The sequence below is a fragment of the Salvelinus namaycush genome, chromosome 9 (genome assembly GCF_016432855.1).
Source record: "Salvelinus namaycush isolate Seneca chromosome 9, SaNama_1.0, whole genome shotgun sequence".
Lineage (NCBI taxonomy): Eukaryota > Metazoa > Chordata > Actinopteri > Salmoniformes > Salmonidae > Salvelinus > Salvelinus namaycush.
The window spans coordinates 42,374,404-42,395,049 of NC_052315.1; the positions used below are offsets into that span (position 1 = coordinate 42,374,404).

The window sequence follows — 20,646 nt, forward strand, 5'->3', positions numbered from 1 at the left end:
CTTCTCCGGGGGAGTGTCCTGCTCTATGTCACACCTCAGGTTTCTCACCTCCTCCTTCAAGAGAGTGTGACTCTTTAAGTTCTCTCACCTCAGTCCGTAGAGCGGCCAGCTCTCTGACGGCTGTCCATCTCCACCTTCTGCCCTCCAGGTCATGTTGGGGGGGGGGGGGGGGGGTGTGTGTGTGCTGGTCTGTTTTGTGGGTTTATTCTGTTTGTATTGTGTGGACTAGCTCTCTGAGCTCCACCATGTCTCTCTCCAGCTCTGTAAATTGATCCCTCGCAATGATGGAGGAGCAGTGCATTTCCCAACCTCTCACACACACACACTGGATCTGTTTCGTAGGATAATCAGGAAGTGTAGGATGTGTATTGACCCCCTCCTCCCCTCCACTTCTGTCTCGTCTCCAGGACAACCAGGGGTCCTTGCCCGCGGCGGTCACCGTGGACTCCCCCGGGAGGGGGGCGATGGCATCCCCTTCCCCCACCGAGCGCCGGTCCTCAGGTACCCCCACTACCCCGCTTTCCTCACCTCTAGCTGTGGTGCCACTGCCCCGCTTGGCCCCGCTGGCCTGGGGGAGGGGGGAGGGTCCCCTGCGCACCCTCCGCCGGACCCTGTCCTGGACCTGCCACCAGGTGGCGCTAAACCCCCTCGACTCGCCATTCCTTTGTACCTACTGTATCTACCTCCTCTGCTGTTTCACCCTCAACGCCCTGCTCAATCTCCTAGCATGACCTGTAGCATGATGTACTACAGTACCCACAATGCTTTGTATAACATATCCTCTCTCCCTATGACCTCTGACTTCACTTCACCAACTAATGACTCTGAGTGAAACTGTATAGATCTAAGCTAGCATCCTCTATCCGTCTTTCATATAGCTTGTTGACTTGCTGTCCTGTTGATGTAAATCTTGTGATTCTGTGTGTTTGGTGTTATTTCTTTCTTGAAGATGCAGCATTCCCTCTCATTCGCATCCAATTTGAGATTGATTTTGGCTAGTAAAGTAGCCCGGCCGGGAGCTAGATTTGAAACAAATGGTCCATCTTCTTCTTCTTCATTTCTCGGCCTGGAAATTAAAATAACAATCAGGCAAAATGATGAGCCTTCGCTGTTTGCTTCTGTGGTTTTTAAGACCATTATACTCAAGTTACCTTTTCTCACTGACTTATAGTAATTTAACAGGTTATTAGTAATTTAACAGTAACCTGTTGAATTGTAACCTGCAGTTATGTACATGTGTTATTTATCTACATTTATTTATGATATTAAACATGTTATATTACTCAAGAAATAAGTTGAGTGTGCTCTTTTGCCTGCCTGTGCTTTAATCGATGGCTAAACTTGTGATTTGTAACCTGTAGTGGCCTGTGCCTTTCTTAGCTTTACCTTCTCCTTTTTGACCTGCTGACTAGAGCGTGCTTGTGATTGGTTCTCTGTAAACTTTACCTTTTCACCCTCCTATCAGAGCAGCCCGAAGCCAAAAGCTAGTGCTTGAAACAGTGCTTGTGATTGGCCCCTTGTGAGATCCACCCTCCCTCTCCTCTCTGACCGTTCCGTCAGTGGCTGTCCTGTCTGTCCTCCTGCATTCCCACCTTCTCTCTTTGCATACGAACACCTCTACTGCTTTTCCTAAATGTTACATTTCTCTTGCATGTACTGTGGGGTCATAGATGTAATAGCTGAAACGTGGAGCTTCATATATATCTAATGTCAGGCGAATGATGGGAAGTGGGAAGTTTGTATCTTAGATTACTTTAATAGGTCATCTGTAGGCCTACTAGGCCAGTATTATAATTAAGGTAAATATAAGGCTTTCATCCCCCAACTACTAGCACATTTATACTTGGAACTAAGATATATTATATAAGATATAGGCAGGCCGCAGACATTACATATATTTCCTGATAATGGCAATGACCTTGATCATCTCGTAACACATGCTGACCTTTGGGAATCCCTATCATTTCTATTATAGTCTTTAGAGGTTAGTAGAATAAGATGAATTGGCTCAAGAATCTATCGTCTCATGATGCAGACAGTGTAATTGCTCTCTAAATGCTCCCCCTGTGATATTAGAGTTCTGCATTGTTCAATTTCACTCATCTGACATGAACTGTCACCACTAGCACCAGCTCATAAAAACAAATCAAATATCACACTCACTACCTTACCACACCATGCTTTGGTGAGTGTTGCGTAAGGTCATTGCTTACAACACATTGTCTCCTGGTAAGTTTCTCACTCCCTTAACTTATAAGCTACATTTAGAATGTTAAAGAACACATTTCTAAGGGTTGCTGTGCCCTGTAGATGCGGTAAAAAGGTAAATGGAACATAACCCAAACCATTTTTACGCATTGGAAATGCGTGGGCTAGAGATCCCGAATCCCCTCATCGCTCACCAGCAGAATTAGCCGTCATTTAGGCTGTTGTTTATACTGTGTGTGTATTTCACAATATTTTGAGGTAAAAATAGGAGTTTAATGCTTGTATGGATGTCAATATATGTTAATGCCATTACTTATCACCTGCATTACAGTTAAACTACTTTGACTACCGCGACCGAGTTCTGTATGCTAGCTATCCTACTAGCTCATACGAACGGGAGTTAGCATTTAGCGGTCACTTCTAAATGTTATGCAGTGAAAATAGCCAAATATATCCAAATCTGACTTCAGTAACCACATTATGAGCCTTTTACAATATACACTGAGTGTACAAAACATTAAGGACACCTTCCTAATAATGAGTTGCACCCTCCCCTTTTGCCCTCAGAAGGGCCTCAATTCATCAGGTGCATGTACTCTGGTGTCAAAAGCGTTCCACATGGATGCTGGCCCATGTTGACTCCAATGCTTCCCACAGTGGTGTCAAGTTGGCTGGATGTCCTTTGGGTGATGGACCATTCTTGTGTCACGAACCGGCTCAAAGTTCGAAACAAAAAGAGAGACAACGTGGAGATAAGGAATAACAAAACATATTTATTAACTAAAGTAAACTAAATACAATTAACAATGGTGTGTGTAGTCAGTAATCAGTAGTGTAAGTGAGTGGTTGTGTGTATGAATGTGATAATGGGGGGTGTTGAAAGGTGCCAATGCAAACAAACAAAAATTCCACAACCAAAATCTATCAGTGTCTGCATGGAGAGAGTCTCCTCAATGAATGGGGGAAGAGGTGCATTTATCCTGGGACACCCGAGTGTGTCCCATTTGGCTGACGACTCTCCCGGCTCCGCCCATCAACATCCTATTAAGGAAAACAAGAGCAACGGGAAAGAATTTGACAGACAGTGGGAGGGTCGTCACACTTGATACATACGGAAACTGTTGAGTGTGGGAAAACCCAGCAGCGTTGCAGTTCTTGATACAAACCTGTGCGCCTGGCAGCTACTCCCATATCCCGTTCAAAGGCACTTAAATATTTTGTCTTGCCCATTCCCCCTCTGAATGGCACACATACACAATCCATGTCTCCAATTGTCTCATGGCATTAAAATCCTTCTTTAACCTGTCTCCTCCCCTTCATCTATACTGATTTTGAAGTGGATTTAACAAGAGACCTCTAAGGGATCATAGCTTTCACCTGGTCTGACATGGAAAAAGCATGTGTCCTTAATGTTTGGTACACTCGGTGTAGAAATCATTACGGATTTGACGAATATCCACTTTGTTATATCAGGTTTGTTGAATGTGCCTCAATGACGGCGTCAGTGTCCTGTGTTCCATTGACATCTTTACCGCATCTGTGCTATTGTATAATCTCACCTCAAATTTAGACTTTCAGTGTCTGTCAGCTTTAAGAGTTGCTTCCTAGGATGGGAAACAGGCAAAGTAGTACCAACCTTTACCCTGTTGCATATAGAATGTTATATTATATAATTCTATAAAGTATAAATAATATACACTATATATATTGGATTTGTGAGACACTGTAGGAAACAAACATGCAATAAATTATTAGAATGGCTGTGTTTTTGTCTGTTTTTCCTAGAATCCAAAAGAAATGTGTATATAAACAAAACAAAAATGTCTCAAACGTGACACAAATCAGTTGATAGAAAATGAGCCACAATAAATCCGTGCTCAACTATAGTCATGGAAGCATGGATGGAAACGTGATTATGGAAGAGATGTGGTTTCTGGTAGCTAGCACGTTGTTATACAGTAGGCACAGTATACTGGTCCGATGCTATAGTGCAAACCTTGAGAGAAGTTGCAGAGGAGCATAGCCCCAGTTTGAATGAAATCTGAGCCTGCCTAGTGTCTACAGCCTTGCATGGCTGTTGCGCTGCTGTATCCCTCCAGCTCCTCTCCTCGACCATGCTACCTATGATTTCTCAGTTGCCTGTCTGTATTCTCTCCCCCTCCGCCCTTGCCCCTCCGCGGTCCACCCCAGTCCCGGAGGTGAACGGGCTGCAGGAGCCCAGTCTGGCTAAGCGTCTGCGGGGCACTCCGGAGCGCATCGAGCTGGAGAACTACCGTCTGTCTCTACAGCGGGAGGAGGACCTAGAGGAGGTGCCAGAGGAGACGCTGGCCGAACACAATCTAAGCAGTGTGTTGGACAAGGACGCGCACGCAGACCTGGGCTCCAGGTGAGACCACAGAGGAACAGTCAACTCTGCATGGGGTGACCCGTGGCAGCAACTGTTGAATCTCAGCAATTTAACATAGGCCTATATATAGTAATGTACACAAAGCGTGGCAGATACTTAAATGATCATTTTAATATTGCATGTTCGTATGTGATGATCGTTATGGTCAGTGGTTTTCTAGTATTGGATACATACAGTGCCAGTAAGTGTTGGTGTGTATATATCCCCTTCCATGATGACTCCAACTCTGCCTGCTCTAACTTGCACCTCCCTCTCTTGCTTTCATACAGCAGCTCTGAGTCTGACATGGAGGAGGAGGACCAGGAGGAAGAGGAGCAACATGAGGAGGAGCAGCAGGAGCCCCCCAGCCCCTCAGACCTGGGAGGAGTGCCCTGGAAGGAGGCTGTGGAGCTCCATGCCAAGCTGAAGACTGACAGCGACCCAGGGGCTGAGGGAGAGGATGGAGAGGGAGAGGACGAGACACATGGTCACATCGCTAGGGATCTAGAAGTGGAGGAGGAGGAAGATGACGAAGAAGAGGAGGAGGACGATGAGGCGGAATCCACTGATGGTAAACACTTTTTTGAAGTTTCACAAACATCTATGCAGTTTGTCTGTGGTTTTCAGATGTCCTGTTGGTGTGCTCATCCTTAATATTCTGTCCTGATTCAATGTGAAGGCAGTGATATGACATTTATGAATGTAGCTGCTGTTTCTAGGTGTTCAGTCAGTGGGTTCTGAGATGTAGCCTCCAGTAAACTGGTGTCAGAGCCAGAGGGATGTCAATGTTGTCCCTATGATGTCATCCCTATGAGGTCTTCCTCATCCCTCCTCCTCATATGTTTGTGAGCAGTCGGTCTTCATCTCAGCTCTGTGACAATTTATCGCAGAACAGACTGAATCGGCTTCTTGTAGAAAAGTGTACCTTTTTCACCTGTCATTGTAAAGTCATTGTTTTCCTCATCTTCTCCATCTCTCTTCCTCCTTCTTCTCCTCCTCTTTCCCACCATGTGTCTCCCTTCCTGTGTGTGTGACTTCTGTGTCTGAATGCGTTTGTGTCTTTCCCGTGTGTGTGTGTGTGTGTGTGTGTGTGTGTGTGTGTGTGTGTGTGTGTGTGTGTGTGTGTGTGTGTGTGTGTGTGTGTGTGTGTGTGTGTGTGTGTGTGTGTGTGGGTTATTATGTGGGCGATGTCTCCCCCAACTGGTAGAGGGGGAGTACTGCCCGTGGGAGCAGGAGCTCCAGTCAGGCATATGGCTGGAGAACCTCCAAGACGAAGAGGATACCTGTAGATTTAAAGGTAGCACCACTGCCTGCGGATGAGTTTTGCAGTTTGTACGCTGAACAAAATAACTACGAGTGGAGAAACCTTCTCATTAATTAGTTTCTTTTTACCAGGCTTTCTCCTGAAGTGTTTTGTTTGCATTATTATGTTGTCTGATTTGGTTATGTTTGCAATATAGTACGATTTTGGAGAGAGTAAGAATGATTTATTTTTAATTCTCTGTTTTACATCTTCAAGCTGAAATATGACTTCCTGTTTTACCCTAACCCTTTTAACGTTTTTCAAATTAACTTTTTTTATTTCAACTTCTGTACTAATCGACTAATACTAAGAAAATGTACAGAGTCAGTTTTAGTCATTACAGTTTTAGCATGATAGAGAGTGGTGTGATGATAAACATTGTTAAAGTCTTGAGACTTGGTGATTTAAAAAAATATATATATATTTGTTGCTAATGTAATACTTTTACTGTAAAGCTGCTACTCTTGTTCCAGGATGCTAGTGCATGCAGTGTCCACCTTCCTGGTTGTGGTATATCATATACAACTCTACTGTCTCCTACTGGTCTTTAATCACCTCTCTGCCTTCTCTCTCCTTTTCTTTTCCCGTTCTGTCCTGTCTGTTCCCCTTTCCGTTTGTATTCCTACCCTACTTCCTCAACGACTGTCTCTCCTCTACACTCTCTCACCCTTCTACAACCTGCAACTCAAATCCACACACACCCCCATCCCACATATATGACCCACCCCCTACACCTCCATACAGCCAGAAACCTGCAGATCCAGCAGGTGCTGCAGCCTGTGGATCCGACGGGCATTAAGAATCTCAGACGAGTCTCCGTACTGTCAGAGGGGGACAAGGAGGAGCCTCCTGCCTCGGCCTCCCAGCCATCCACCACGCTCACCCAGTCCCCCTTCACAGGTAACCCAGCCCAGAGGAGCTGATCCCTGGGTACACTCCCAGACCTGGCCCCGTGGCTCCTTGGCTGTGGGTCTCCAGGTTGAGGGAAGAGACCAGTGTTTTTCATCAGATCGGCTGCTTCTGTGGGTCTGAGCCAGGAGGAGCGAACCTGTTAACCCCAACATTAACAAACATATTGTCTATAATCGTCTGTGATTTGTTTTGATTGCCCTGCTTTATTTTCTGTGTCTAATTTTTGTCCAGCCTTTTATGTTGTGTCTAATTGTTATTGCGGGGGTCTGGGGTTGTGACTGGTGGACAAAGACACCGGTGTCACTGGGTCAGGTCAAAGGTCAACAATCACACCCCGGCTTCCTTCATTTATTTTTCTCATTTTTTAAATTCTGTCTAGTTTGGCTTTGTTTTGTTCTGTTGTTTCTTTCCCATGTGTCTGTTGTTTTACGTTCATTTCCTATCCCAATGTTTGTTTTGAATGTAGCCCCCGCCCACACATCCGCTCGTCATGAGGCTGTGCGAGTCTGGTTGGAGTCGGTGTCTGGAGGTAGTGCAGAACGATATATGTGCTCATTCTATATGATGGTCCCTATATACTTTAGCTCGTAACTCTATGCTACTGTATACCGGCCTTCCTTAGAGCATGGCAGCACACACTCACACAGACCCACACTCACGAGCATGCATGCCGGAATGATGCCACGCAGGAGAGCGTATCTCTCTTGGGGTGAAGCCAACACTTGCACTACCTTTACCACTTCACTCACCACCCAACCCCGCTTCCCTGTGCATCGGACTATACAGTACCTACAGCAAATAGGAGTAGAAGGGGAGACGAGTTGCATAAGGTGTTCTAGACTTGACACATATTTATAGCGGCAAGCACCATCAAGAATGTAAGAGAATGAACTCCCGAGTGGCGCGGTGGTCTAAGACACTGCATCTCAGTGCAAGAGGCGCCACTGCGGGAGACCCATGGGTCGGCACACAATTGGCCCAGCGTCGTCCTGGTTAGGGGAGGGTTTAGCTGTCCCATCGCGCACTAGCAACTCCTGTGGTGGGCCGGGCGCAATGCACGCTGACACGGTCGCCAGGTGTACGGTGTTTCCTCCGACACATTGGTGCAGCTGGCTTCCGGGTTAAGCGGGCATTGTGTCAAGAAGCAGTGTGGCGTGGTTGGGTTGTGTTTCGGAGGACGCATGACTCTCGACCTTCGCCTCTCCCGAGTCCGTACGGGAGTTGCAGCTACTGTAACTACCAGTTGGATACCACGAAATTGGGGAGAAAAAGGGGTAAAAGTAAAAAAATAAATAAAAAAAAACTCTTATTCTGCCTGGGGATGGGTATAAGTCGTGTTAAAGCCTGATGGAGGTCAGGATGTGTTTGGGGTTGAGAGTCAGATCATTCACAGTGTGCCAGGCCAGCCAGGGTAAAGCTCTCTAAAAGCTGTGCTGATAACACATTAGAATGACTTTCTCTTGTAGGCTACACGTCACACTCACCAGAGCTGTTGCAAGTCTATGGTAGTCTGCCTCTGCCTGCACAATGGTGTCACTAGATGGGGAATGAATGAGGGTGGAGTTGACAGTTAGAGCGCAGTCATTTCTCTGGAATAGTTGTTTTCCTCTGATATTAACAGTTGCATGTTTCTGAGGTCGGGTGACTCCCATTTAAAGCTTTTTGGAGGGGTTTCGTTCGTCACAAGGACGCTTTGGAGGAGGGATACTTTTGCTTGTCCACTTCGACATGGGATGCCATTAACCCGTTTTGGTTGTGCAATTGCTTGATGCAAGCGTCATGCGTCGTGTTTTTCAGAAATGGATCAGTGCATGTCTCATACCACTAATCATGCCATGATATATGCTCCTCTTTTTGTTGTAGTTTTTATGTGCAACTATGTCTAAATGTTATAATGACGTGTCTGTTAATATCTTAGCACACATCTCTTTTTAAAGTTTGTCCCAGAAGTGTACCTCTCCTTAGCCTAGTCTGTAGTAGTTGTTATAGCATAGTTTTTAATAATCCCCGTTCGTTTGCTTTTATCTCATTTCTGTTCTTCACGCTTCAAATCTACCCAAAGGCATTTTCTTAAGTATTTGTTTAATAACCCTTTGTTTCTGATCTTTTTACTCTGAGGTCAGACATGGAGAGGGTTCAGATTAGGGTTGATCCACCTTCATAAAGCAACAAGAAAGAGGAATTTGACACCCAACCTCTCAAGTTGTTCTAAAATCATTTCTGTAGTTAGAAACTAATGAGATTAGCATTCCTGCTACATTATTTTGTTGAAATATAATTTGATCTCTAAGCAATTAAACTAATTGTATTGCAACCAAATTAGCCATTTAAATGTATAGGATTCAAATAATATTCAATAAATATACTACCCAACATCCTTTTTTCTACCAATGTGTAAGACATGGGTAATCAAAAATATATATATTTTGAAAACCACCCACCGACCCCACACCCGGGACAATCCCACCCCAACAAACCTGTATATTTGTGACAAATAGAATGGAGCTGCGGCTTGTGGTATTGTTTTTAATACTATGAAATGTATTCCCAGTGGGGGGGGGGGGGGGGGGGGTTCCTCATGTATTTCCTATTGGTAGGAAAAAGTTTGGCCTAAATTGGATGTTATATACTATATTTATTGAATATTATATGAACTATACATTTAAATGGCCAATTTGGATGCAATCAATATATTTAAACAAAATAATGTTGTTGGAATGCTTATCTGTTTCTAACTGCAGAAACCTTTTCAGAACAATCTGTGATCGTGGGTGTCATGACTTTCTGAAATGACATGGAACGACCCGTTAGACCGCTTGAACCTAACTGAAAGCTCAGTTGATACCCCTGTTTAACTGTATCTCTCCTGTGCCGTCAGAGCCCTGTGAGGATGATGACCCGGAAGCAGAAGTGGGCAGCCGTGATTTTGAGCCAGGCACCGAGATGGACCAGGGTATTGAAACCAACTTATTCAGCAAATCTCTACTATTTTGTATCTAATACTTTATTGAGGCGTCACAGATGGCTTATTAAGAACCCTGATCTTGTCTATATTATTACAGAGGACATTCCCTCTGACGCGGAGGCTGAGGCTCGTCTGCACCAGTCAGAGCTCAGTGATGCGCTTCCTGAAGAGGACAAGAAGTCGCAGAGTCAGGGGATCGCCTATAGCATTGAACAAACTAGTGTCAGTCCGGTGGAGTTAGATGGGGAAGTTGTGCTCTCGCCAGTCAAACCACCACCTCCACAGCCTGATTTACAGGTAAGAAATGTTTCCCTCTCATCTACTTGTTAGCCATTAGTTCTGTGGTCTTGGCATTTAATGAGTTCGTCAAAGGCTAAATGCTCCTCTTCCTCTGCTTGTCTTCCAGATGTCTCACACGTCTCCTCCCTACCTGGTCAAATCACCCGGCATGCGCTTTTTCCCAGATCCCTTTGCATCGGAGAACGTCACAATACCCCAGAGGACAGTTCACACTCCCAATGCCAAGAGCCCCCAATACGCTACCCCTGCCCCGTCCCCCATTCACTCCCCTGTTCAGTCCCCTATCCGCTCCCAGCCTATCCCACTGCCTGAGACGGTCACCCCAAAATCCCCTGTCACCTCTCCGCCCTGCTCCTGCCCCCCGACAGGGAACCCGCTGTCTCCCATCTGTGCCCAGCCGCTGCCCTGCCACGAGCCCTCCTCACCCCTCAGCTCGGACTCCCCTGTCAGAACTCAGCCTGTCCCTGCCATCACCTCCACGCCGCTGGCCAAACCAGCCTCCTCTGACAGGACTACCCCCGAGCCTCAAAAATCTCTGGACCTCACAGACGAAACTCCACTGAAGAAGACGGACATCATCGAGGAGTTCTGGCTGAAGAGTGCCGAGATCAGGAAGAGCCTGGGTCTCACCCCACTGGACCGTAGCAGCAGCAGCAAAGCCCCAGAGAAGTGTCATGTTACTGTGGGTAAGGTTCCCACTCCGGACTCCCCCTCGACCAAGTCCTACACCCCAGAGGATCTCTCGGAGGAGCTTAGGCCTTCCCCTTCTCCCTTCACCGGTCGCTCGGTCATTCGCAGGCTGAACATTACGGTGGAGGGCCAGGTCATCTCCCCTGCGGAGCCCAAGAGCAATGGCTCAGAACGGAGGGACCTCAGCAGCAGCTCCGGCCTAGGCCTCAACGACAGCACGGCCACCAACCAGAACAGCCAGGCGGCCAGTGACAGCTACCACACTTCCGACTCCACCATGCTCACCCCGCCTTCCAGCCCCCCGCCGCCCCCGCCCAACGAGGAGCCAGCTACTCTCAGGCAGCAGCAGAAGCACCAGGTGTCCTGGGACAATGGGATCGATGGCCCCACTACACCTGAGCCAGCCAAGGCGGCCCCCACCAAGACCAACAGCCCTGTGCCTGCACCGAGGACCCAACTCAGCCCTGTGTCTATGCCAGTATCTGCGCCCAAGCCTGCCCCCAGGACAACACCGGTCACCTCGCCGGTCACAGCTCCGGTCACTCCATTGGTGGTCATGAGACGGGAGAAGAGCAGCAAACCACGTCGGGAGGAGGTGAGGAAGTCATTCGTGGAGTGTGTGGCGGAGATCCCGTTTGCGGACGATGTGGAGGACACGTACGACGAGCGGACGCCGGACACAACCATGGACAGGTTCTACACTCCGCCCAGCAGCAAGCCCAACAGGGAAAGGGAGAAGCGTCCCCTGCACCTGGCCCTGGCCATGGAAAACGGAAAGCCCATTTTCCCTGTGAACCAGCAGGCCTCGAAGAGCCAGAAGGCCCAGCAGTTCTCCCCTGAGGCCAAGGAAATAGCAGAGGAACGGATGAGAGCCAGAGAGAAGTCCATCAAGAGCCAAGCTCTGAAGGAAGCCATGGCCAAGCAGCTCAACAAGATGAGAGAGACGGACACGGCCAAGGGCGCCGCCGCCGCGGCTAAAGTGGTGTGGAACGTGGCCTCATCAGAGACTTCCGGGAAAAGTACTAAGAAGTCATCCGGTTCTCCAAAGACGTCTGCAGTGAAATCTCTTGAGTCAAAGAAGGGTGAGACTCTACCAGAGCGTTTCTTTAGCAGTCAGGGTAACAAGAGTCTGGACAGCTCGACCGTCTCCTCCGACGGCTCCGCCTCGGGGGGCAAGAGCAAGAAGCGCAGCTCGCTTTTCTCACCGCGCAAGAACAAGAAGGAGAAGAAAGCCAAGAATGAAAGCCAGCTCTCCGCCAAGCATGGCACAGACGAGACGCCGTCGCCGCCCAAACACAAGTCCCTGTGGAAGGCGGTGTTCTCGGGGTACAAGAAAGACAAGAAGAAGAATAAGGACGACAAGTCATGTCCCAGCACGCCATCCAGCTCCAACACCAACGACTCCGGGAAGAAGCGATTGTCGCCTCTCGGCAGGTCGTCAGGTGAGACTGACAGAGAAACACAGGATGTCATGGAGTCTATAGTTTACCAGTTTACCATGGTTTACCATGGCCTGTAGATTACCATGACTTGCTTAGAGCAAGGCATTTAGTCTTGATGTCACTCTTTGTTTATGTGTTCCTGGCTAGTTATTTTAGTTATGGTCACATCAAGTCCAGAGAGAAATAACAGTTAGTTATGCTGTCTTTGTTTTTTCCATTCCAGATTTGAAGTCGCGCAGAAACCTGAGCTTCTCTGAGGACTCGGATCTGTCATGTGATGATGTGCTGGAGAGGTCTTCTCAGAAGTCTAGGACAGATGTGAGTCATGCTTGTCACTCAGTTTTTTATTTTCATCCATCACCGGTTCACACTTTAAAACCTCACCCCAACTGTGGTCATTTTTTTGTGTTTTCATGTGCTGTTTTAAATCCTTTATATTCCAAGCGGCATACGGACATCTTTGACCTAGTGTCAGGCATTCAGAAGGAAACGATAAAGGAGGAAAAAGTGGGGGAGAGAAAAAGGCAAAAAATAAGGGAAAGGGAAAAAGGAGAAAAGGAACGAGAAAGAGGTCGGGACCTTGATCGAATCATAGAGGAAGAGGAGGTACTACACTAGGTGCTACAGTGGGATGAATGCTTTTGAATTTCAAACAAGCATAACAATTCAAATGTTGAATGTAAATTACTATTCATTTTTTGGACTATATTATGCTCAAGCACAGCAATTCTTCTTTTTAACAGAGTTATTTTCTGGTTAGAATCCCAGACACCCTAACTCAACCTAAAACAGTATTATAAAATTAATCAAGGTAGGTCTGAAGCTAATCCATTCCATTTTTTGGCATTTTGTTCTGCCTGCAAGCAAAGTAACAAAGTATTAGTATAGTATTGGTATTAATAGTAGGGATTGATTGAAGTTCAATGTTAAATTAAAATCGCCATACCATCATATCAAAGCCAATATGGCACCAATGTTGATGAAAATGGTCAACAACTCTACCTGTGTGAAGCTAGCTGCAATAAGGCTTAGCCACAATAGTGGAATTTGCGATTCGCCTTTAAAATAAAAGCCCCCCATTGAAAGTTCAGCAAAATACAATCATTTGTATAGTATAAATCAGTTGAAATCGCACTGTGGAAGTATTAGACTTTGTAATTGCATTGGGGGCATACTGACCGTGTACACGTAGTATACAAAACATTAAGAACACCTGCTTTCCATGATAGACTGACCAGGTGAATCCAGGTGGACGCTATGATCCCTTATTGATGTCACTTGTTAAATCCACTTCAATCAGTGTAGATAAAGGGGAGGAGACGGGTTAAAGAAAGATTGTTAAGCCTCGAGACAATTGAGATGGATTGTGTATGTGTGCCATTCAAAGGGTGAATATGCAAGACCAAAGATGTATGTGCCTTTGAACAGGGTATGGTAGTATCTACCAGGTGCACCGGTTTGTGTCAAGAACTGCAACGCTGCTTGGTTTTTCACTCTCAATGGTTTCCTGTGTGTATCAAGAATGGTCCACCACCCGAAGGACATCCAGACAACTTGACACAACTGTGGGAAGCATTGGAGTCAACATGGGCCAGCATCCCTGTGGAACGCTTTCGACACCTTGTAGAATCCATGCCCTGACGAATTGAAGCTGTTCTGAGGGCAAAAGGGGGGGGTGCAATTCAATATAAGGAAGGTGTCCTTAATGTTTTGTACACTCAGTGTATATGCACTGTACAGCCTAACCTATGGATGTTACACCCATGTAATGGAGTATCAGCCTACTCAGTGACACTCACAGAACTGTGTAGAGTTGACACAAATGTTAGCATCTTAGCTCGAGGGGAAAAAAAAAAACGTGCAGCCAGGGGGGACACTGGGACCGAGTTTGGGAAATCCTGATCAAGGACAGGAGTTAAATTGAATTAGTTTTACTTGTATTAGTGAACAGTCAAAATATGCAGTGTCTGGCAAAAATAAGTCTTCAGCAAAATGAGGCCCACACATCGGACTTCATTTGCGTTCAGTACGCTGAAATAGTTGAAATTCAAAAGTGTTTAGTCCGCTGCTGCTCTGTATCTGTGGAGGTTTATCGATTAGAGTAGACGGAGCTCAGGGCCAGAGGCAAGCATTCCTCATGCTAACCTTTTTTAAACACTTTCCAAAACAACTCGTCGTTAATGTCTTGCCCATGGTTATGATTTCAACAGACTCTGAACATGTATCGGAGCCTCAATGGGCATGGCAAACATGACTTCAGTCATATTTTTGACCCAGGCTCCAAGACTGAATATGTCTGATGGTACAGCATAAAACGTGTTTTTATCTCAAACAATTTAACAAAATGTAATTTCATGTTAGTTAACAGTGGATCTTTTCACTACAAGGGATCTGGCCCTGTGACGCTCATTGAGGAACGAACATCAGGGATCATTTATCCAGGATAGTCTCAATTAGTTTTTGTGTTCTGTGGTTTGTTTAGTGATTGTTGTTTTTTAGAGACGTTGAGTAGTTTAATGACAGTTCTGTGGAGTGAAATAGTACCTTTACTTCTCACTGAAGTAGGTAGTCTACTGTATGTAATTGTCACTTATTTTTGTCTCAGACTGCTCTGCTAGTAGCAGTGCAGATGAATCTAAACTTAACAAAAATATAAACGCAACATGTAAAGTGTTGGCCCCATTTTTCATTAGCTGAAATAAAATATCCTAGAAATGTTCCATGCCCACAAAATACTTATTTCTCTTAAATTCTGTGCTCAAATTTGGTTACATCCCTGTTAATGAGCATTTCTCTTTTGCCAAGATAATCCATCCACCTGACAGGTTTGGTGTATCAAGAAGCTGATTAAACAGCTTGATCATTACACAGGTGCAACTTGTGCTGGGGACAATAAAAGGCCACTCTAAAATGTGCAGTTTTGTCACACAACACAATGCCACAGATGTCTCAAGTTTTGTGGGAGCGTGCAATTTGCATGCTGACTGGAGAATTGTCCATCAAAGCTGTTGCCAGATAATTGTAATGTTAACTTCTCTACTATAAGCCGCCTCCAATCTTTTTAGAGAATTTGGCAGTATGTCCAACCGGCCTCACAATCGCAGACCATATGTATGGTGTCGTGTGGGCGAGCGGTTAGTTGATGTCAACGTTGTAGACGGAGTGCCCCATGGTGGCGGTGGGGTTATGGTATGGGCAGGCATAAGCTACGGAAAACAAACACAATTGCATTTTATCAATGGCAATTTGAATGCACAGAGATACCGTGACGAGATCCTGAGGCCCATTGTCGTGCCATTTACCCGCCGCCATCACCTCATGATTCAGCATGATAATGAATCTGAAAATGTCCGTTCTTCCATGGCCTGCATACTCACCAGACATGTCACCCATGGAGCATGTTTAGGACACTCTGGATCGACGTGTATTCCAGTTCCCGCCAATATCCAGCAACTTGACACAGCTATTGAAGAGGAGTGGGACAACATTCCACAGGCCATAATCAACAGCCTGATCAACTCTATGTGAAGGAGATGTGTCACGCTGCATGAGGCAAATGGTGGTCACAGCAGATACTGACCCCCCCCCCTCCTCCTAAATCTGTATTCCCAGTCATGTGAAATCCATAGATTAAGGCCTAATTCATTTATTTAAATTGACTGATTTCCTTATATGAACTGTAATTCATTAAAATCTTTGAAATTGTTGCTTTTATATTTTAGTTCAGTATATTTTTGAGCAAAGCCTTCTCATTAATATAATCAGCTGTTGTGCGTCAATGTTTTCTTCACGTTGTCTCTGGACCACTTATCTATTTAAATACAAATTATTTCAGTTCAATGTTTGATGAATAATTCATGGTAGTAATGTTGATTCACCACTCATCACTGCACCCTCATCTTTGTGTTGATGGGGGGGGGGGGGGGGGGGGGGGGGGCTTTTAACATTGCCTGTTTGATTGTACCCATTTAATCATTCCATTTGTTTGTTTTCTTTTTTCTGTTTGTTTTGTTTTCCCCAAGTCTGTTTATGTCCCTCACGCATTGGCGTTCAAGAGAGCGTACGCCACCAAGGTAGTGTGTACATACATGTCCATTGGCCCACGTCATATTACCCCAGCGCATGCGCCAACCGTTGCACTACTACCCTAAGCATCTACGTCCATTTTGCCACAGTGGCCACCGTGACCGCATAACTAACCATTACTCTTCAGATGCATGCCACAGAGCCCTCCCCTCTGCTGGAGGTCCAAACTACTGCACTCCTCATTCTTCTGGCCACAATGAATGACAACTTTTCAATATGCCTACCCGTGCTGTTCCTCCGTCTGCTCCGGTCGGTTGTCGATCACCTTATCTTTTGTCTGTACTGGTCTGATGTTAACCCACTGTTCTCCAGCGCTGCTATCAGATCCACGTCGATTCTAGCTACCTCTCCTTGTTGCAGTCTGCTCCTTTTCTATACTACTATCTCTTTTCCTCGATCACTCCAGTTTTTTAAAATTATATTAAATGTTTCATATTTGTTTTAATACTTTTTTTTCACTCCAAATTCAAATGTTTATTGCATAAAAGTAAGAACTGAAAGAGGACAAGAACCTCGTTAAACGTACATAGACCAACTCATAAAATGTGATGGAAAATGTCCCATACATTTCTGAGAATTTATAGGCTTGTAGACTGGGGAAATATTGCGAGTTGGAGAAGTGATATAAGGAAATCTAAGGTATATCATATATTTGTAGTTATGTGTATTTTTGTCTGTTCAGTTTGGATTGTGTATTGTGAACTTCAGGTTGTACTAGAGCAGATTGTGGTAGCTGCCCCGTCTATAAGATCCCTTTAGTTAGTCTTACCCTTTGAGCCCTGTCCTAATTATGCCATTTCTAGAATTGGTGAGCTCTTCTCGTACTCTCAATTGTAGACTTTGGTATAAGTGATAGCCACCTCCCAGAAAGAAACACCAGTTTTCTATTTAATCCCACTGTGGAGGAGGAGAGCTATCGTTCTCTGGTGTTTTCCTGCGATGTCATAGATTGTTGATTACATTAGACCATATCAGTCACCCCTGTAAGCGCTCGCTGGTCTTTTCACTGTAGAAAACGATCTGTGAATGTTCTTCGAACGTTCTGTGAACAGAGAGGTCCTACTGTCCTGTCTTGTGAAGGGCCTAGTTCCCACAGAGCTGGATGGGCCATCAGTCAAAGGCCTCTGACATGGTTGTAATGTTGTTTCAGAAAACCTACACAGAGGAGGAGCTCAATGCCAAGCTGACACGTAGGGTACAGAAAGCTGCCCGGCGACAGGCCAAGCAGGAGGAGCTGAAGAGACTGCACAGAGCCCAGGTAAGCAGCCAATAGGACATTTTGTGTTGGGAAAAAAACTTTGTGGGTGGATTAAGTATCTTGTGTATGAGTCCACACTGCACAGGAGTGTTTAACCGGTGAACCAAGACCGCTGTGAATTATGAATGATTTTAGCAAGCCCCAATTTGATGTCTTTGAAGATCATCAAAACAGAACTCCCATGCAGAGATCAAGACAATACTAATTAGCTATGCATCCTCGGTGTTGCCGCTCATGAATATTTGATAAGACAAAAAGTAAGCCTATTTATAGAAGAACAAAAACGGATCCAACTTTGAGACGGTAATTATTAAGAGGGTTTCAGACACGACCTTTAAACTCTTCTCATACAAAAAAAAATGTCTCGAACTGTGTCGGTTCATTCAAATGTTTTGGATCTGTGGGCTATGAGAGACTCTCCCAGACCCTCTGTGTGTGTGTGTTCTGAATTGTTCGTTCCCTCCCTCAGACCATACAGAGGCAGCTGGAGCAGGTGGAGGAGAAGCAGAGACAGCTGGAGGAGAGGGGCGTGGCCGTGGAGAAAGCCCTGCGAGGGGAAGCAGGTACATATCTGTCACTCTTATGTCTTCTTATTCTGATTGAGTTACATACCCCAAGGGCCCGCCCGTGGGGTGTGGTCATGCATTTTAAATGTTGGGATTGGGGAAAGAGTTTGGAGATTTTCATTCAGTTTGTTGATGTACGAGTGTCCTAGTTGGGTGGAGATGATGCTCTTCAACAATTTAATATGTTCATCTCTATTTTACATTTCTATATGTTATATGCTACTATACGCTGCTTGTATACTAAATACATTCTGGTTATGCAAGTACACATTTGACTGCTTGCCCTCTAAATCAACTCAACCACTCTCAAACGCTGTTACTGAGGGTTTCTTGTCCGTGTAACAATGTTCCTCGAAACATCCGTTGACCTCCCTTTTACGTAGTAAAAGTGGTTTTGATAGCAGCAGACTAGACTTCTAAAACGTATGCTTTTCACAAACCCAGTCACCCAGGTTTTGCAATGAATGAAAGTATGTCTTACATTTGTAGAAATCCTACTCTCGGATGTGGATATGCAGTGTCTGTATACTGGCGGTATCTGTTACTCTGAAACGATGCATTCAAACCGTGCAAGACAAGGGACTATCACAGACATCTGTACTTTCACTCGGTGAAGAAGTCATTATTGGTTACTGACGAACATGACACGATACAATGCTAACCCAGCTTTAGGAGGGTTTCAAGGCATGTAAAGTATAGCATAGTTAGAACATAATCGGTCACTTTTCGAGGGATACATTTGAGTCTCAATATAATCTATAATTACTTGTAATCTACATGATGCTTGCTGAATACGACACAAGCTGGTGAATGCTTGCTTATAAAATAGCTATGGTGATTTTCTACACCCCCAAGAATGAGACCAATTGAATGACAACCTTGAGGTGTAGGAGTCGATCTTGATTGGTCATTGTGCTTATTTTACTAAAACTTTTTTCCCCCATCAAATTTCTCTCAAATTGACTGTTTCTCTCAAATTGACTTTAACCTCTCTATTGTCTACTCTTTTAAAGGATTGTATAAAGGGACTTATTGTACTATACCAAAACAACACAAAAGACGATCAGGTATTAGACTCACTGTAGTTTAACATAAGACCCGTACTGTACATGTCATTAGTGGTGACACTGCAACAGTCTTCCATCTCTGAACATTTTATCTTTGTACTCATTTTTTTTCTGTCGGTCATCGTCTTGAGCTGCATGCGATTTGGAGGATGTCTGTTTCAACATAGATTTGTGTGTGCTCACACTGGAAGTGGTTGTCCACATAGCCTCTTTCTAGAAGGGTTAATATGCTCCAAGATTGAGTTGAATTTTGCCCCAAAGGGCTTCCATATCGTGCAACATTGTGTTTATCTATTGGTATGGTCAATAATCAAAAGTGGGGATACTTACAAGAAATCTTAACCCACCAACCCTTTGGGTTATATCACAATGACGCTCCAGAGCTGGTGTTGCCTCCTACACACACTGTTCATAACTTGTACACAGAGGCAGTACCCAGCCATACAGCAAATCTATGTAGCCATCCTATCATTACGGAAAATGCCATGTAGTACAAGCCAATATGTGTACTTGACTGCATTTGTTTTGTGGTGAGTACTTTGGGTGTATGTTGTAGTGTGTGTGTGAATGTGACGTGTATGCAATCACATGCATGACCCTGTTGTTGCAGATTGGTGTAGCCCAGTGGTGGCTGTGTGTGTGTACAATAACTCGTATCTCTAATATATCCCTGTTGTAGACTATTGGGGAGAGTCTAATTACAGTGAAATCCTGGACTTGCATCTGGGCGGTATGTATTTCAAATCTGTCGCTTCCAACTAACTAACAGCTAACCCACCTATTTGTCTTCCCCAGCTATGCTACTGGTCTGGAGCTTGTTTCCCCTTAGCTACGTCCCCTGCTGCGGCAGTAGCCGACTCACCCTCTGATCCCTTCAGTTGTACTTCCAGCACACACAGTCCGAAAGATCACACACTTATCTAGTCTTCTTAAGATAGTCTGATCAATTTCAAAGCCTCTTTGATCACTGTAACGTTAACGCCACTGCATTGATTACATCATATGATTTTACGGCGGTGGTAAATGTCAAAGCCTTTATGCTTTGTGTACAAGTTAATGATCACATCGACTAAAAGAAATACACGCATGCTAACACCCAACTGGAAAGTAGTGCAGCCGTGCCTCTTACTGACTCCTAACTAAACCCATGGCCTGGCCCTTGACTAGCCCCCAGCCCACCCCTACTACCTTAGAGCTGTGTGCTGTGGTACTAAATCCATCCCTGTAGTCCCAGCTCTGGTGCCACTGCTCCTCGGCCTCTACCATACCTGCCCCGTTGCATAACTCCCTGTACTGTACGTGTCTGTGCTGAAAGGCACCCTATTCCCTATATAGTGCACTACTTTTGAACAGGGCCCTATATGGTGCATTACAGTTGACCAGGGCACGTAGTGCACTACTTTTGACCAGCGCCCTATATCGGGAAAAGGGTTTGGGCCCTGGTCAAAAATAGTGCACCACAC

At 45.3% G+C, this 20,646-nt stretch overlaps 1 protein-coding gene across 1 annotated transcript in view; it reads left to right on the plus strand.

Annotated features, from left to right (window-relative positions):
- mical3a (microtubule associated monooxygenase, calponin and LIM domain containing 3a) overlaps positions 1-20,646 on the plus strand; it is an 87,012-nt gene that overhangs the window by 59,039 nt on the left and 7,327 nt on the right. The window contains exons 19-29 of the mRNA XM_039001473.1: positions 408-501; positions 4,399-4,594; positions 4,885-5,165; positions 6,642-6,797; positions 9,688-9,762; positions 9,872-10,071; positions 10,181-12,206; positions 12,430-12,524; positions 16,229-16,279; positions 17,443-17,550; positions 18,020-18,113. Of these exons, the coding sequence (XP_038857401.1) occupies positions 408-501; positions 4,399-4,594; positions 4,885-5,165; positions 6,642-6,797; positions 9,688-9,762; positions 9,872-10,071; positions 10,181-12,206; positions 12,430-12,524; positions 16,229-16,279; positions 17,443-17,550; positions 18,020-18,113 (3,376 nt within the window). The remainder of the gene's footprint in view (positions 1-407; positions 502-4,398; positions 4,595-4,884; positions 5,166-6,641; positions 6,798-9,687; positions 9,763-9,871; positions 10,072-10,180; positions 12,207-12,429; positions 12,525-16,228; positions 16,280-17,442; positions 17,551-18,019; positions 18,114-20,646) is intronic.